The sequence below is a fragment of the Triticum dicoccoides genome, chromosome 1B, assembly GCF_002162155.2.
Source record: "Triticum dicoccoides isolate Atlit2015 ecotype Zavitan chromosome 1B, WEW_v2.0, whole genome shotgun sequence".
Lineage (NCBI taxonomy): Eukaryota > Viridiplantae > Streptophyta > Magnoliopsida > Poales > Poaceae > Triticum > Triticum dicoccoides.
The window spans coordinates 374546235-374561914 of NC_041381.1; the positions used below are offsets into that span (position 1 = coordinate 374546235).

The 15680-nt window shown below is 46.3% G+C and overlaps 1 protein-coding gene and 1 long non-coding RNA gene across 2 annotated transcripts; one reads left to right on the top strand and one right to left on the bottom strand.

Annotated features, from left to right (window-relative positions):
* Positions 1-379: 379 nt before the first annotated feature.
* Positions 380-2098, top strand: LOC119336244. The gene is made up of 2 exons (XR_005162322.1): positions 380-720; positions 1745-2098. It is a non-coding gene; the product is annotated as an uncharacterized LOC119336244 (long non-coding RNA).
* A 1108-nt stretch (positions 2099-3206) lies between these two features.
* LOC119336253 (zinc finger HIT domain-containing protein 2-like) lies at positions 3207-6682 on the bottom strand. Its single transcript, XM_037608261.1, has 5 exons — positions 6588-6682; positions 6417-6489; positions 5464-5617; positions 4580-4621; positions 3207-4283 (listed from the first exon to the last, which is right to left on the bottom strand). Exons 1-5 carry the CDS (start codon positions 6680-6682, stop codon positions 3406-3408), a joined length of 1242 nt encoding a protein of 413 aa, XP_037464158.1. The 3' UTR covers positions 3207-3405.
* Positions 6683-15680: the final 8998 nt, after the last annotated feature.

The window sequence follows — 15680 nt, forward strand, 5'->3', positions numbered from 1 at the left end:
ACACATCAAAGAAACTTCAAAAGATTCAAATATATTCAATGAACAATCTGATCACAAATCCACAGTTCATCGGATCCGAACAAACACACCATAAGAATTACATCGAATTGATCTCGGAGGAGAACATGGTATTGAAGATCAGAGAGAGAGCATCTTGCTAGTACTAGGGACCTGTTAACCAGTGCGAGCTTTCAGAGGCCGAGCATCAGGCAGGCCGGTATCCTGGCCATTGGAATGGGCTTGGGATCTGGAATCCCGCCAGGCTGGTTGGCAGGTTTGTGTCGGCTCGTGTCAGCCTATGCATCCAAATACGGTCCAGGATACACCTATGGGCGTACATGTTTGGCCCATCGGCCTGCTTCTCTCCCTCTCCTTATCCTCGCCGTGCCACGTGAAGCATGTCTGCTACGAGCTCCCTCCTCTCTCTCTCTCTCTCTCTCTCTCTTCCATTATTCCCGTTGCACCGGCCACCTCTCGTCTGCTCATGGCGCCGCCACACCCAACCTCCGCTCCAACGCTGCGCCTGTGACCGAGGCGACGGCTGGAGCGCTTGTCCTCTTCCACTACGGCGGCCAAAGTGCCAAACCACCCGGATCCGGCGTCATCTTCCACTCCGGCGGCCAGATCAGTTCGAGTTTGGGCAACACGAGATCTTCCGAGGATGCGGTCCTCGTCCACGGATCTGGCCGTGAGAAATCATTTTCTTCATTGTTTCCGTCGGTGAGGCTGGATCACGACCTGTACTTGTGCTTTTCTCCTAGTTGTTCATTTGTTCCAGATTTGCACGTTTTTGGTTATTTTTTGATTTTGTTCCTTTTATTCCTTTGGTACTGCTGATCTGGCTGGTTTCGCCGGGGTGCACGTGTGCATCAAAGCTACCGGCGGCAGTTCGTTTTGGTTGAGAGGGCGTGCTTTCCAAGTGAATAATCTGAACTATAGCGCCTCTTACTAATTTTCCTCTTAGCTATTTGGGTTAGTCTCTGACCATAGCTAAGTCTAGTGAATATTTTTTTGGTCCTGGATTTTGAAATCCCGATGAACTATGTGCCACTGAATTTAGGATAAATTAGAGTTCAGATCAGACACATACATTATGATTTAGAGTTCATGCTGTTTGGGTTGATTTGGATTTGTAAACAGAGTTGTTCTAGTTGTTTGGCTCCAGGTTAGCAGAGAGCTGATGCATGTGACAAGGGGGATTACTTATAATGGGCTTGGATTTCGTCGATGGTTGTGTTGTACATTCCTGGATTTTTTACTGTTTTTATGGGCAATTTATTGTATTGGTCGGTTGAACTGTTGTTTGATTTCCTCTACACTTGTAGCAAGCAGCTTTTTTAGATCAAGGAAGTAGCAAGCAGCTTGGTTCTGGTTATGAATAATCTTTGGTACAAAAACTGATATGTGGTGTGCTTCTAGTGAAAGAAAAAATGGTTTAGTGTTTGGGGGTTGGAGTTTAGTCGCTGGTGTACTTGGGGAAAACCAGATTGTTTACTGACCTCCGGATTTTGTCAATGAGAGAATATGGAAGTAAATGGTTGGTCTGAGTTGAATTTTTGGATTGAAGGATTGTTTAGTACTGTTTTTTGGTGTTGTCTTTGTGTTGGTTTGACACACCAGGAAGCAAGATTGTTTTGTTCTGTTTCAGCTTATTTAGCTGCAAGCTAATGGTTTAGGTGCTTACGTATCTTATTGGCTTTAATTGTTTGGCATTGTGACTGCTGCATTATTTGTCGGTTAACAGATGCTGTTATTGATAGCTAGCTTGGTTATGTACAAGTTGTGCTGCTGCAGCTCATGCCCCTGGCAACCAAGGATCTTGCTGCGTGAAGAGCTTTTCCCTGTTCGTGTTGTTGCAGCACTTGTGTACAAGTGCTACTTCATGTAGCCTCAAATCGTGTAACTCTATTTTTATCAGGATGTGATGCCGATGTGAACCATGTACACCTATCTATCTTCTGATTGCATTAGAGGAGATAAGTTGACTGTCTAATGTAAGGTGTGCCACATGTTTGGTCCTAACGAGTCTTAAAAGAAATGTTTACATTGTAAACAGTTTCATTATGCTCAAAATTGGCTAGTGAGAGCATTTTATTCATTTGCCAACTGCGACAATCTATGATATGAAATGGGAAAAATGTTAACGAGTAAACAAAAGCCTCTTCTATTTTTTGCGTTCAAACAAAAGCCTTTTCCAGCAGTGATCTGAGATGGTGGCAAACTTTGTACGTACTACAAGATGAAGAGATCCAAATGATGCTTGTGAGCTTAACTAAGGCTGGCTAATGATAATCCAACAAACCTCCACGTCTGCACGGTAGAACTGGTGGACAGTCAAGCAACGCCGGATTTCTGCTTTATGTGCAGCTGGAGCCGGTCAAGGTACAGGTTTTGCGCTTGCTGCACTGGCACATTACTAGCCTGCTTCGAGTAGGGTAGGACAGTGGACAGGGAGCTATTGAGCTAGCAAGATTCCATGCCCAATACTCCACCTTTCTTCCTGAATACATGCGCCTGCCACCGATACAAGGGGACATGAACCGAGAATACCGGACAAGCACGGATCCCTAGCGCACATGAACGGACAGGATAAAGCCATGCGTGATGCTCGGCCTCCATTTGCATTTTCCGCCTGTTAACCTACTATTGGAACCTTGCTGCCTCATGAATTGTTCCAAAGGTATACTTTTTTTGCAAATGGTTTCTACCATATCTGTTTTTTCGTTCAGGGAGTTTCTACCGTATCTTCAGGTCCAATCGTGAGTTCATATTTTCTCCAATTTTGCTTTTGTTAGACAATGATTAGGTTCCTAACTCTAAATTTTGGGTCATGCAGATATTGATGACCCTTCATGTATGGATTTTTTTTCCTTCGCCGAATCTCCATGTACACAACTCCATAATTATGTGTTTGAAAATGAAAAGTGTGTGTTAATGGCAATGGAAGGGGATTTTGACCCGATGAGCCATTGACGTAGGTGATGAGATTGGATTGGGATTATGAGGGCAGACATAGTACGTGAGCCATTGACGTAAGAGTTGAACCAATAAAATATGCAATTAGCTAGTCCTGAGAAAAAGGATACTCAGATGCTCAGAAAATACTTCTAGTACAATACTCTACTACGAAACTGTTATTTATTTTACTGAAACTGAAAATTAGCGCCACAGATAGCATGTTGATATGAGCAATATTTGCTCGGAAATGTGATTAACCAGGTCGCTTTAATATGAGAACTTCAGAAATGTAACTATCACATCTTCCAAAGATGACAGTTTATACATTTAAGCCACTGCACTTGAAGATGAAGAAGGGCACAAGGATCAAATGATACAGCTGGGAGATACCAAAAGGGTGGCGAGAAAACAAAGTGCGGTTATTCCAGCAGTACTGCGTTGATATGCTTACACCTCCTCGATAAGAACCTTGGACTGTGGGTTGTTCTTTCTACCTGCCTTCCTCAGTCCGCTTCCACTGTCAAGCTCCTCAAAAGCCACTTTCTGCACCTCAACGATGCGAGCCAACGATGGCCAGGCCTCACTTGGCTGCTCATGAGCCCAGCATGTCATGAAGAACAGCTTCCTACCCGCGGCATGGAGCTTTTTGAAGCTCTGTGCCTTTTCCGTCTCGCCCATTTTGTCTTCCTTGAGGATGCTCTCACCAGCTTGGATGAGCCTGTGGAAGTCACACAATGCACAAACCACTGCATTGCCTCCTAAGGAGAGGATTGTGACGATATCATCCACAAGTCCAATAGCAAACCTGAAACCTCCGGTGTGCCTGTAAGCTGGGGAGCATGTCTCCTCTATGCATGTTGTGAGCGCTTCAGATACTGACTCAGGTTTAGAGACGTCCCCCATGACTTTCGACATAGACAAGGCAACAGTTGAAGCACCCAAAGGATCAGACTGCCAATCACCATTGTAGAGGCGAAGTGTAAAGCAGTAACTGTAGAGAATATCAACCAAGTGAACAGTGAGCAGAGGAGATGGCTCTGCCCTGGTTAGCTGTTTGAGTGATGGGAGAGGAGATTCTGGCCCTTCTGGTATTTCATTGATGATAGACTCTGACGCAGTCATTGGATCTGATAAAGTAGTATCATCTGTACTTATTTGTCTAATAAGCTGGCTCCCATCATGACTAAGAGAGATCGATTTAGCAGAAGGATTTTTCCACCATGGTGTCCATGGCTCAATCATCTTGCTGAGTTCACCAGAGGCCAGAGCTTGACGAAATCGTTTGATTTCATCATCAGAGAGGTCCTCAAGCTTGATTTCGTCACCTATTTAGTAGAAAGAACAAATAAGAACTCAATGCAGAACCTGACGGACAATGGGAAAATTTGCTGGTTCAATCAAACATCCAATGTAGAAAGGCAAAGGCTTAATTAAATACAAATGTGCAGGCAAAGGGAGGTGCTGCAAAATGATTGGCTAATGCCATCAACATCTAAGCTACACTTAAACATCACATAATAAAACTGCAAGATGAACAAGTTTGTTTAAAGAACCTATCATACTGTTACAAGATGCTACTGATTTATCACAATTATAAAGGTCAGGAGTAAATGTAGCATACCAGAGATGGCTTTCTGAATAAGCTCCTCTGACAGCATTGACTCTGCATGGTAAAAAAAATGTTTAGCATTGCAAAAGTGAAATCACTGATGGCATAAAAAAAATACCAGATAAATTATCTACAAGATAGTTCAGTGTCTATCAATAATCACCCGAAAGACGCATACAATGAATTCACAAAAGGCGGTTCCAACTAACTGTGTCAAACTAAATTCTAATTTATACATCAAAAGGAGTCATGGACCAAGTTTTGGTCATCTTAGTTCACTTTTTGCCCAATAACCTTAATTTCAACCACTTTTCTGCAATTGGATACAATTGCTGGCAATTGCAACCTGTGAGCAATATTTTCACAATGGAAACTATCACAACTAGATATAAGCACCAAAGAAATCATACCATATGTCAACTATCTTGTTTGTTAGCTATCATCTAGTTTGCTACTTGTGATACATATAGACGATAAAAGAATAAAAAGAACTCAGCTGAGCATCTCAAAGCAATAAAACTGCAAGTTAGAATTCTTAACTGAAAACACAGGGATCCGCTTTTATAGTGCCTTCTACAGTATAAGCCTTCATGCCAATTACTAACATTTTGAGAGGAAATGGTATGCAAAAGAAATAATTCTTTTGCAGGACTGACAAACCAGAAGATGATTCCTAAAACAATACTTCAAGAAAGCTCAATATGAATATGGTGATAATCAGACACATCGAAGCAATAGTTTGACAGATATGAAGGCCTCAATAAGAACGGCATACACATCTAAAGTGCAGAAGACTGCAAACTGGAGCGCATGTGCGTAAACCAAGGGATACACTACGTTCTATGGTTCTCAAGCATATGTGCATATAACAACAAAATCTTATTAAAGCAGCATACCATCTTCACCATCAGACTCCATTTCTTCTTCCAAGTGGAACCGTCTGAGTATATCGAGCATCTTCCTTTTTGATTCATCTTCAGGCTGAATCTGCTTAAGCTCCTCCGTAACATTCTCACGCATAAACGACTCAGTGCATTGCACACTATGCCCCTATTAAACAAGAATGAAACGAAATATTACAAGAAATACCGAGCAATAAGACCCTTTGGTCAAAGCTAACTGCAAACAATGAAAATAGTCAAATACCAACCTTCCATGGTACCTACACTCATACAGAAGAAGACACACAATTCCACAGCTCATTGAGGGAAAAATCGCGGTAATAAAAGTTACGGCATTCACCAGTGAGCACAACAACGCAGTTTAACCCCCCAGAACCATCTTGCTTAAATTGGATGCATAACATGCAGTCAAATACTCTCTCCGTAAAGAAATATAAGAGCATTGATCTAAACGCTCTTATATTTCTTTATGGAAGGAGTACCAATCTTCCACAGTACCAAAATCCAAGTATTTTTCCTAAAAACAAAAGCAAAGATTTTCCCTCAAACTACATGCTTGACAACTAAAGTTGCCATCCTCACGTCACTAAACTTGTCATCAAAAACATTCAGAGTTGACATGTGTTTGTGCCACCCCTGTGGCACTTATGCACCTTTTTCAGAAATTCACATCAGACTGACGTAAAAAGGAAATTCCTAGATAAACATGCAAAAGCTAACTATTTCGTTTTAACCTGGTCTGCAACGAAACCGCTACATATAATATGAAAAGCAACAGAAATTTATTTAACGCCATTGCCGCCCAAGTTCACATCTCCAGTGCGGCAATTCCACGAACACCGCGTGGGCATAACCAAATCGGAGGGCGTAAAACCCCCAGCACGGTTCCACAAACTTTCAGGGAGATAACGCGCAGAGAGAGACAAGGAAGGGGGAGAAGGACACACCTTGTAGCACGTAAGTGAACAGTAGCGGGAGTTGCAGCGTGGACAAGTGTACTGCGCGAACTGCTTCTGACATCTGCACAAACACCAAACGCGCGAATATCAATCATCAGGATTAGACAAGCCAGAGGAGAGAAGAACGTAGGGAGGGAGCGGGGGCCGGTGAGGACGCACACGCGACAGATGACCCTGGTTTCCGCGAAGGAGGAGGACGGGGCGGAGGAGACCGAGGCTGCGGCGTCCTCGGAGACCACCACGACCCTCTCCATCGCCGGCGAGTGGTGGCTGCTCCCGCTCCTCGTGCGCTGACCCACCGGTGTGCGCGGGCTTTTTGGGGCGATTCCTTCCCGGCGTGGCGGCGAGCGGCGACGAGCTTTCTCGAAGCTGAAACTGGAAGAGACACTCGAAGCTGAACGAGGAGGATGAGAAGAGAGAAAAGTCCATATTACCCTCGACTTAGTGAAGTTCTGATCGGGTTTGTTTCGTGGAAGGTAAAAAGTGGCTATCGATTTTTTTTTTGAAAGACCCGGTTTAGGCCGGCTTCATTGATTTAGGAGAAAGTATAGGGAAACAGGCATGGATCAAGTGATCATGGTAAAAAAGAAGGAAAAGCTCACCGGAGCAAGCGAAAAAACAGAAAAAAGAGGTAGCTGAAACTTGCTATCTCGCTATTGCATCCCCGAACGGGGGCTCTAGGCATGTGGCTCCAGCTGATCTCCAAGATGCCATGTCTTGCTTTATGGCTCTAATCACATCATCGGTCCTTGACGTTTTTCCTCTGAAAACGAAAGCGTTTAGCTCCTTCCAGATGTGTCAAGCGACCAGCATCGCCATTGTCTTGATGCCTCGTCTCTGGTTTACCGGCACGCGGTTGATCATTGCCAAGCAATGTTGCAGAGAGCCATGGGCTGGCCGCCTGCGGGAGCCTAGCGATTCGCAGCCCCTCCATGTTGCCACGGAGCTCCAGATCGTCCTAGCGAAGGGACATCCCCAGATCAGGCGCAGAGATGATTCAAGGCTTCTAAGGCACAAACTACAGAAATAACCGTTTGGCCACCCCCTCCTTTGCAGCCTGTCATTGCACCATAGCATGTCATTGTGCATCAGCCAAGTAAAGATCTTGACAGTTCCCGGCGCCCATCCTTTCCAAACGACTGTGCCGTGGCCCATGCTCGCCGAGTTCTTGAAGAACATTTTGTACGCTGCTCTTGTCGTGTACGAGTCCCCTCCTCCCGCAGTCCAGATTGCCCGATCCGCAACCTGGCTGTCCAGGCTGATGTGAGCTTGTTGAAGCCGCCGCCAGAGCGCCAGGACGTCGACCGCAATGGAGGCCGTGTTGCCGTGCCTGAGATCGGTGATCCACTGCTCGTTAGCTAGAGCAGCGGCGACCGATCTGTTTTTGCGCCTGGAGTACTTGAACAAGTTCGGGAAGGTGGCATTCTGCGGCGCGGTGTCAATCCAGGGGCATGTCCAGAACCCGGCCCTCTAGCCGTCACCGACGATGATCTTTGTGGCGGCAGTGAACAGCTTTCGGTCTGCGTCATTGCAAGGCAGGGGGGAAGCCGTCCAGGGCCTCATCGGGTGCTGCCAAGACGCCCATAGCCAGCGCAACCTGAGGGCCGTGCCGAGCCGGAGCAAGTCTGGCAGCCCTAAGCCACCCTTCTCCGTTGGGGTGCACACCAGTTTCCACGCCACCTTGCACTTTCCTCACGTCAGAGCCTCGTCTTGCGCCCATAGAAACCGATGGCGCGTCTTGTCAATCTCCTTGAGTATCTTCTTGGGCACCTTGAGCACAGTCATGGCGAAAGTAGGCAACGCAGAGAGCATCGCCCGCACCAGGACGCGTCGACCTGCTAGCGACATAAACTTGCCCTTCCATCCCGCGAGACACGACTTGATGCGGTCGATTAGGAACTGGAAGTGCACTAATCGCAGCCTCTTGGGGGAGAGGGGCAACCCCAGGTAGGTTGTGGGGAAGCTTGCAATCGATCCCCCAAAACCCTGCAAAATTTCAGGCAGCAGCAGCTCATCGCAGTTCATCGGGATCACTGAAGATTTCGCCTGGTTTAGCTTAAGCCCTGTGGCTTCACCGAAGGAGTGCATCAGGTTTAGCAGGGTGGTTACTTCCTCCTTGATTGGGTTGGCGAAGATGATCGCGTCGTCCGCATAGAGACTGACCTGCAAGCTATCGAATATTTTCGTTTGCTACCATTTACAGCTCCGAAACCTATCCGTTTTTAGCAAATTTTAAACGGTGGTGTGACGAACCCGAGACTCGATTGGGATCGCACTAGGGACACGTTTGTCAAAAAAATAGGAAGGGAAATGAGAGTTTAATGTAGGAAGTTGTATTGAGATTATAATGGGATGAGTCGTTTTATTTCCAATCCCGTGTTTGATGCATGATGGAAATTATGTGTGAGTGTTTGAGGAGAAACTGTATTCCCGTATTTGGTTCGTGGGAATTGATAAGTGAACAGACAAGGGAAACTAACGTAAGTTATGATATAGGGTTAAGATTGACTCACTAAAACAACTCCTTTCCAACTTCCACCCCCTCCCTTCCCGCGTGTTAATAAAATGGTGGGAGTTGGAGTCTCAAGTCCCATGACTATTCCCTTATGAACACTCAACCCCCGTAAGCAAACAATAGATTTGAAGTCTGGTACCCTTTCAATTTTCATTTCCTAGCTCTAATTACCCACAACCAAGCACGTTGTAGGAGCGAGGAAGGAGAGATTTACTTGCAGCAGAGGAAAGGTTAGGTTCAGAAAGTACACACACAGCGCATGCCTCACTCGCCCACGCAGGGCCTGTCATATAGCTCACGCGACCCGCCCTGTGCCCCACTACTGACTTTGCCTGATGTGCAGGTGTGACATTTCCCTCTCCTTCAGAAGGACCTCCTGCCGCCCCTTGGTAGATTGGTGTGGTCGGAAAACGATGCCGGAGTGTGTCGTAATCCTCCCAAGTTATCGTTGTTGGCGAAGACGATGACCATCGAACGTGCAGTTGTACCAGGGCCGTGTCGCCGTGCTTAACCATGTGCCTCTCCAGGATTTCTTCGGGCGTCGTCTCGACGAGGAACAAGTCCAGCGGTCGGGGCAGCTCGGTGAAGACAAGCGTGTAGTTTGGCGTGTACGACTTCAGTTGGGAGACATGGACGAAGTTGTGGATGCGGCTGTCTGGTGGAAGTGTTAACTTGTAGGCGAGCGAGCCGATCTTGTCGTCCACCTTGAACGGCTCGTAAAACTTGAACGCGAGCTTGGAACATGGACGATTGACGATGGAGAATTGGGCGTATGGCTGAAGCTTGAGCAGCACATCATCGCCCACCTCGAAGCTGCGCTCCATGCTATGGCGGTCGGCCTTCTTCTTGAAGTGGCGTTGAGCTAGGAGGAGTTGCTCCTAGAGTCGTGTGGCGTGCGCACCCCAGTCCGATTGCTCCGTGTCGATGACAGGGGCAGTCTTGTCGTCCCAGAGCACGGTGCCACCCAGGTTCGGTTCGACACCGTAGAGTGCCTTGAATGGGGTGCAGTTAATGGATGCATGGAAGGAGGAATTGTACCAGAACTCGGTCGTCGGAAGCCAATGGCGCCAATGGCGAGGGTCGTCGTGGATCGCACAGCGCAGGTACATCTCCATGCACTGGGTCACCCACTCGCTCTGTCCGTCCGTCTGTGGGCGGTACGCCGTAGAGTACATCGGCTTGGTGCCTGCGGTTGTGAACAGTTCAAGCCAGAGCGCGCTGGTGAAGACGCGATCCCGACCGGTGACGATTGAATTGGGCACGCCGTGGAGCTTGACCACATTGTCCTAGAAGGCGTGCGCAACCTTGGTGGTGTTGAAAGGGTGACGAAGCGAGATGAAGTGTGCGAACTTGGTGAGGCGATCGACCACCTGTAGGACCTTGAAGTATGTCTAGAGGGGGGTGATTAGACTACTTGACCAATTAAAAACTTAACCTTTTCCCAATTTTAGAGTTAGGCAGATTTTAGCTATCTTAGGACAAGTCAAGCAATCATCACGCAATTCAAGCAAGCATGCAAAGAGTATATAGGCAGCGGAAATTAAAGCATGCAACTTGCAAGAAAGTAAAGGGAAGGGTTTGGAGGATTCAAACGCAATTGGAGACATGGATGTTTTTGGCGTGGTTCCGATAGGTGGTGTTATCATACATCCACGTTGATGGAGACTTCAACCCACGAAGGTAACGGTTGCGCGAGTCCACGGAGGGCTCCACCCACGAAGGGTGCACGAAGAAGCAACCTTGTCTATCCCACCATGGCCGTCTCCCACGAAGGACTTGCCTCACTAGCGGTAGATCTTCACGAAGTAGGCGATCTCCTTACCCTTACAAACTCCTTGGTTCAACTCCACAATCTTGTCGGAGGCTCCCAAGTGACACCTAGCCAATCTAGGAGACACCACTCTCCAAGAAGTAACAAATGGTGCGTTGATGATGAACTCCTTGCTCTTGTTCTTCAAATGATAGTCTCCCCAACACTCAACTCTCTCTCATAGGTTTTGGATCTGGTGGAAAGAATATTTGAGTGGAAAGCAACTTGGGGAAGGCTAGAGATCAAGATTCATATGGTAGGAATGGAATATCTTGGCCTCAACACATGAGTATGTGGTTCTCTCTCAGAAATGGTAAGTTGGAAGTGTAGGTTTGTTCTGATGGCTCTCCCCACGAATGAAGAGGAGGTGGAGGGGTATATATAGCCTCCACACAAAATCTAACCGTTACACACAATTTACCAAACTCGATGGGACCGATTCAACAGACTCGGTCAGACCGATTTAGCAAACCTAGTGACCGTTAGGATTTTCGGTGGGACTGACAAGCAACTCGGTAAGACCGATTCAGTTAGGGTTAGGGCATAACGTAATCTCGGTAAGACCGATTACACAAACTCGGTGAGACCGATTTTGGTAATAAGCTTTCAGAGAGTTGGTCAGGTAAACTCGGTGGGACCGATTTGCTCTTTTCGGTGAGACCGAAATGTTACAAAAGGGAAATAGAGAGTTTACATTGCAATCTCGGTGGGACCGATCGCTCACTTCGGTTAGACCGAAACGTTACGAAGGGAAACAGAGAGATTACAATCCCATCTCGGTGAGATCGAGATCCCTATCGGTAGAACCGATTTGCCTAGGGTTTATGGCAGTGGCTATGACATTAGAACTCGGTGGAGCCGAATAGGAAGAATCGGTGTGACCGATCTTGGCTTTAGGTTTAGGTCATTTGTGGATGTGAGAAAGTAGCCGAGGGTTTTGGAGCATATCACTAAGCACATGAAGCAAGAGGCTCATTAAGCAACACCTCATCCCTCCTTGATAGTATTGGCTTTTCCTATAGACTCAATGTGATCTTGGACCACTAAAATGTAAAATGAAGAGTCTTGAGCTTTTGAGCTTGAGCCAATCCTTTGTCATTAGTATTTTGAGGGATCCACTTTCATCATCCATGCCATGCCATTCATTGAGCTGTCCTGAAATAATAGTCTTGGAATAGCATTATCTCAATGAGCTATATGTTGTTATGAATTACCAAAACCACCTAGGGATAGTTGCACTTTCAATCTCCCTCTTTTTGGTAATTGATGACAACATATAGATCAAAGCTTCGACAAATGATAATAAGATTAGAAAAAACATCGTCGCTTTGAGAAGTATGTGATAAGCAAGAGCTCCCCCTAAATTTGTGCATAGTTTAAGATTTGCTTTGGACTGCAAATGCACAAGGAATTAGGCTCATGGGTTACTCTTCCATGTCACATACATCTTGGTGGAGCGCTCAAAATGATAAAGATTGAATACATGCACTCATCACCAAGCAAAGTGAATGATCACATAGGATTGATAAGATAATATCATCAAACATGCATAAGTGTAGCTTATGATCAAACACATGATCATCAATGTCTCACAAAAACAGCATAGTATCTCAAGCACTCAAAAGCAAATAAGTTTAACCACCAAATCAAAGCAAGAGAGAAAAAACAACACTCTCTCTCTTGAAGCCTGTGATCTATACATTTTTCTCCCCCTTTGGCAACAAGTTACCAAAAAGTTCATAGAAAATGCATAGTGCTAGATCGACTCTCAGGCTTGATCTTCAGGTGGTGGTGTCCGGATAACGCCAAGAACGAAGGCTTCAGTTGAAGTAGATGGAGCTGGAGTTGATGCTGGAGCTGGTTGCACTAGAGCTGTAGGAGCTGTAGCTGGTGCAGATGATGTGGGTCTGGTGTCTGTCACAGGCATTGTAGCTGACCTCTGAGCTCTAGGCACTCTGGCAAATACATTAGTGGTAGTCTTGCCCTGCCTCTCCTGCATGTCATCCTGTAGCTGCTCCACAACTGACTGAATCTCAGTTACTTTGACATCTAGATCATGGAATTTGAGTTCCATGATTCTTTCCAAGCTCTCCTGATTTTGAGTGAGGGTGGCCAATCCCTTCTCAATCCTCAGAGATGATGCTATCAAGTAACCAAGATGCTCCTGCTTGTTCTTCAAGAAATACTCAGATGCCTCCTCTTGAGTTGGCATCTTGGCAGCCTTCTCCTTCCTTGCGTTCTCCTTCTTCTCTTGAGCTTGTACTGACGATGGTTCATTCTCATTCATGACAACCTGATTGTCCTCAAAGTCTGGATAGAGAGGAAAATGTTCCTTACCCAATAGATACTTGCCTGTGCCCATCTTTGAGTTAATCAACTCCTGAATTTGAGGGGCATATCCACAACTCCTCTTCTGGTCTGCTGTAGTCCTCTTAATGGTTTCAACCATAAGACTCATGACCTTGAATTTCTGTGGCACATCAAACAAATGCAACATGTTGATTGCATGCCCTCTAATCATGTTGTGGTCACCAGACTTAGGCAACAGAGTGTGCCTTAGGATGCAGTTAATGGCAGCCCTGACAGAAGGAAGTGGACTAACCCAAACTTATGTGTCTCAATGGCTTTGTCTGGGATCTCCTTGTACATGTGTGCCATGGAATTGTGGTCCATCTTCTTCTTGGCATAGACATCCAAGTCATCTTCACTCTCTTTTGGGGCATTTATCAGTTTTGCCCACTCCTCAACAGTTGACTGGTACCTTGTACCTTCAGACATCCACACTATCCTCCCATCTGGATAGAAGTGTGCTGTGGAGTAGAATTGCATAATGAGTTCATCATTCCAGTTGGTGAGCTTTTGCCCAACAAAATCTGCAACTCCACAAGCAACAAAACTGTCTTGCACTCCAGGATAGTGCTCTTCATTTTCTTTCATGTAGGTCCAGTCGACCCACCTCATATCACACACTATGGGCTTCTTATCCAACAAAATTGTCTCATAGAAGTCCTGCTGTTCCTTTGTATGGAACCTGTAATCAACAGCAGTCCTTCTCCTTGTGGCATATGGATCTGTCATCCTCCATAGCCTCAACCCTGAGTCTCTTCTAATGTTCATGTCCTCAGCCACAGGATGGGCATCATTGTGGTCTGGTATCTTGGGCTTGAGCTTCCTCAGAACTTGTCCTTCTTCATGTTCCTCCTCAGCAACCTCAGGCACTGGGGCCTTGTTCTTCTCAGCAGCTGGACTACTCCTGGTATTCCTCTTTGGTGCAAGCTTGGCCTTGGGGGCAGCTTTGGGTGCTTCCTTGGGCTTAGATGTTGCAGCCCCTGATCTAATAGCATCACCCATAAGCTTTGGTTCCTTGGGTGCTGGTGCAGCAACCTCTTCTTCCTCTTCAGAGTCTCTCCTCATTGAGGGCTTTCCAAGAACCTGGGCAGTAGTGGTTCTGTCTCTCTTCTTCTTCTTATCCTGAGCAGCTTCATCCTCTGATTCAATGGTAAACCTCATAGTTTCTCCAGTGGGAACTTTCTTGGGTTTGGAAGTGGTGACTCTCTTTGCAGGTGCCTCTTTGGGTTCAGATGTTGCAAGCACTTGAGTAGATCCTCTGACCTTTAGCATAGGTGTCCTCTTGGCAGGAACCTTCCTATTGAGTCCAGGCTTTCTGTTCTTTGCTGAGGCATACTCCTTTTTTAGCACTACCTTCTTGGAGGTAGCCTCATCCTCTTCTGCTCTATAATCTTCATCCTCAAAATCTGAGGTTCTCTTCTTCCTTTGTCTGGTGGCAGCTTTAGGCAGGTTGCTTGGGGTGCTCCTGCTGCCTTCATCTAAAGTGCTGGAGGGACTAGTGCCCTCACTCATGTGCATCTGCTCTTCTGACCTGTTCTGACTGTCACTTTGGTCTGACATGCTGCAAGCACTGACCGCTGACCCTGAGAAGAGTTATAAATGAGGTAGAGTGGATAAGCATCACAAAATGCAGAGAGTTTTGCAAAAGAATGACTCAAAAATTCAATTTTAGTTTTCCACAGAAAGCATTTCGGATCAACCGATTTTCAAACTCGGTGATATCGAAGCAGTTTTGGAACCTAAACTGATGAACTCGGCTGGACCGAGTCACAGTTCGGTGGCACCGAGACTGCTAGGGTTTCACAAAGTCCTAAAATCGGTCTCACTGATTAGCAATTCTCGGTCAGACCGAGAGTTACTAGTGCAATGACATAAGCCAAATCAGTGGGACCGAGTTTTTCAACTCGGTGGGTCCGAGATGGTTTCGGCGGAAACCTAACCCTAAATTTTCAAATCTCATCTAATCTAGGATTGCATTGACTGGATAGGAGTGTTTCAATCGTGGCAAGAATCAATAAGAACACAATGTGCTAGGAATCGGACGAGGATAGCACTGTGATCGAGTCCATACCCTAGCTTGGCGAGGAACTCACTACGGCGGCAACGGCGGGGTTGAAATCCATTGACGACGGCGGAGACCAGCGACAGGAGGCGGCTGGCGATGAGGAGACGATCCTGAGACCCTGGAGGCAGAGCGAGCTATTGCGCGGGCGAAGAGGTTCGGAGAAATTTCCAAAAATTTTGCCCGTGACTATATATAGCCCGACCATGTCGATGTGACCGAGTGGAACAACTTGGTGGCACCGAGATGCATAGCTGTGTACAGTTATTGCAACTCGGTGTGACCGAAAAGTTCAAATCGGTTGCACCGAGATTGAAAACCTAGATCGACTTAGTGATCTCAGTAGGACCGAAATGGAGGAATCAGTCAGACCAAGAATCACAAAGAAGTTTTGGAAGTTTAAGTCTATGACGAATCGGGGACTCCGAGTGCTCCTCACACAGAGTGGTTCCAATCTGACTTGATCAAATTTTGTGATGTAGCATGAATAGAGTTTGAGACAAGAAAAGCATAGAT

What these genes read in the sequence shown, in the direction of transcription:
- LOC119336253 (XM_037608261.1), bottom strand. Translation starts at nt 6,682, where the DNA reads ATGGAGAGGGTCGTGGTGGTCTCCGAGGACGCCGCAGCCTCGGTCTCC. An exon ending in ACCAGGGTCATCTGTCGCGT is followed by an intron (nt 6,490 to 6,587) that starts GTGCGTCCTCAC and finishes GTGTTTGTGCAG; the next exon opens with ATGTCAGAAGCAGTTCGCGC. An exon ending in GTTCACTTACGTGCTACAAG is followed by an intron (nt 5,618 to 6,416) that starts GTGTGTCCTTCT and finishes CTTGTTTAATAG; the next exon opens with GGGCATAGTGTGCAATGCAC.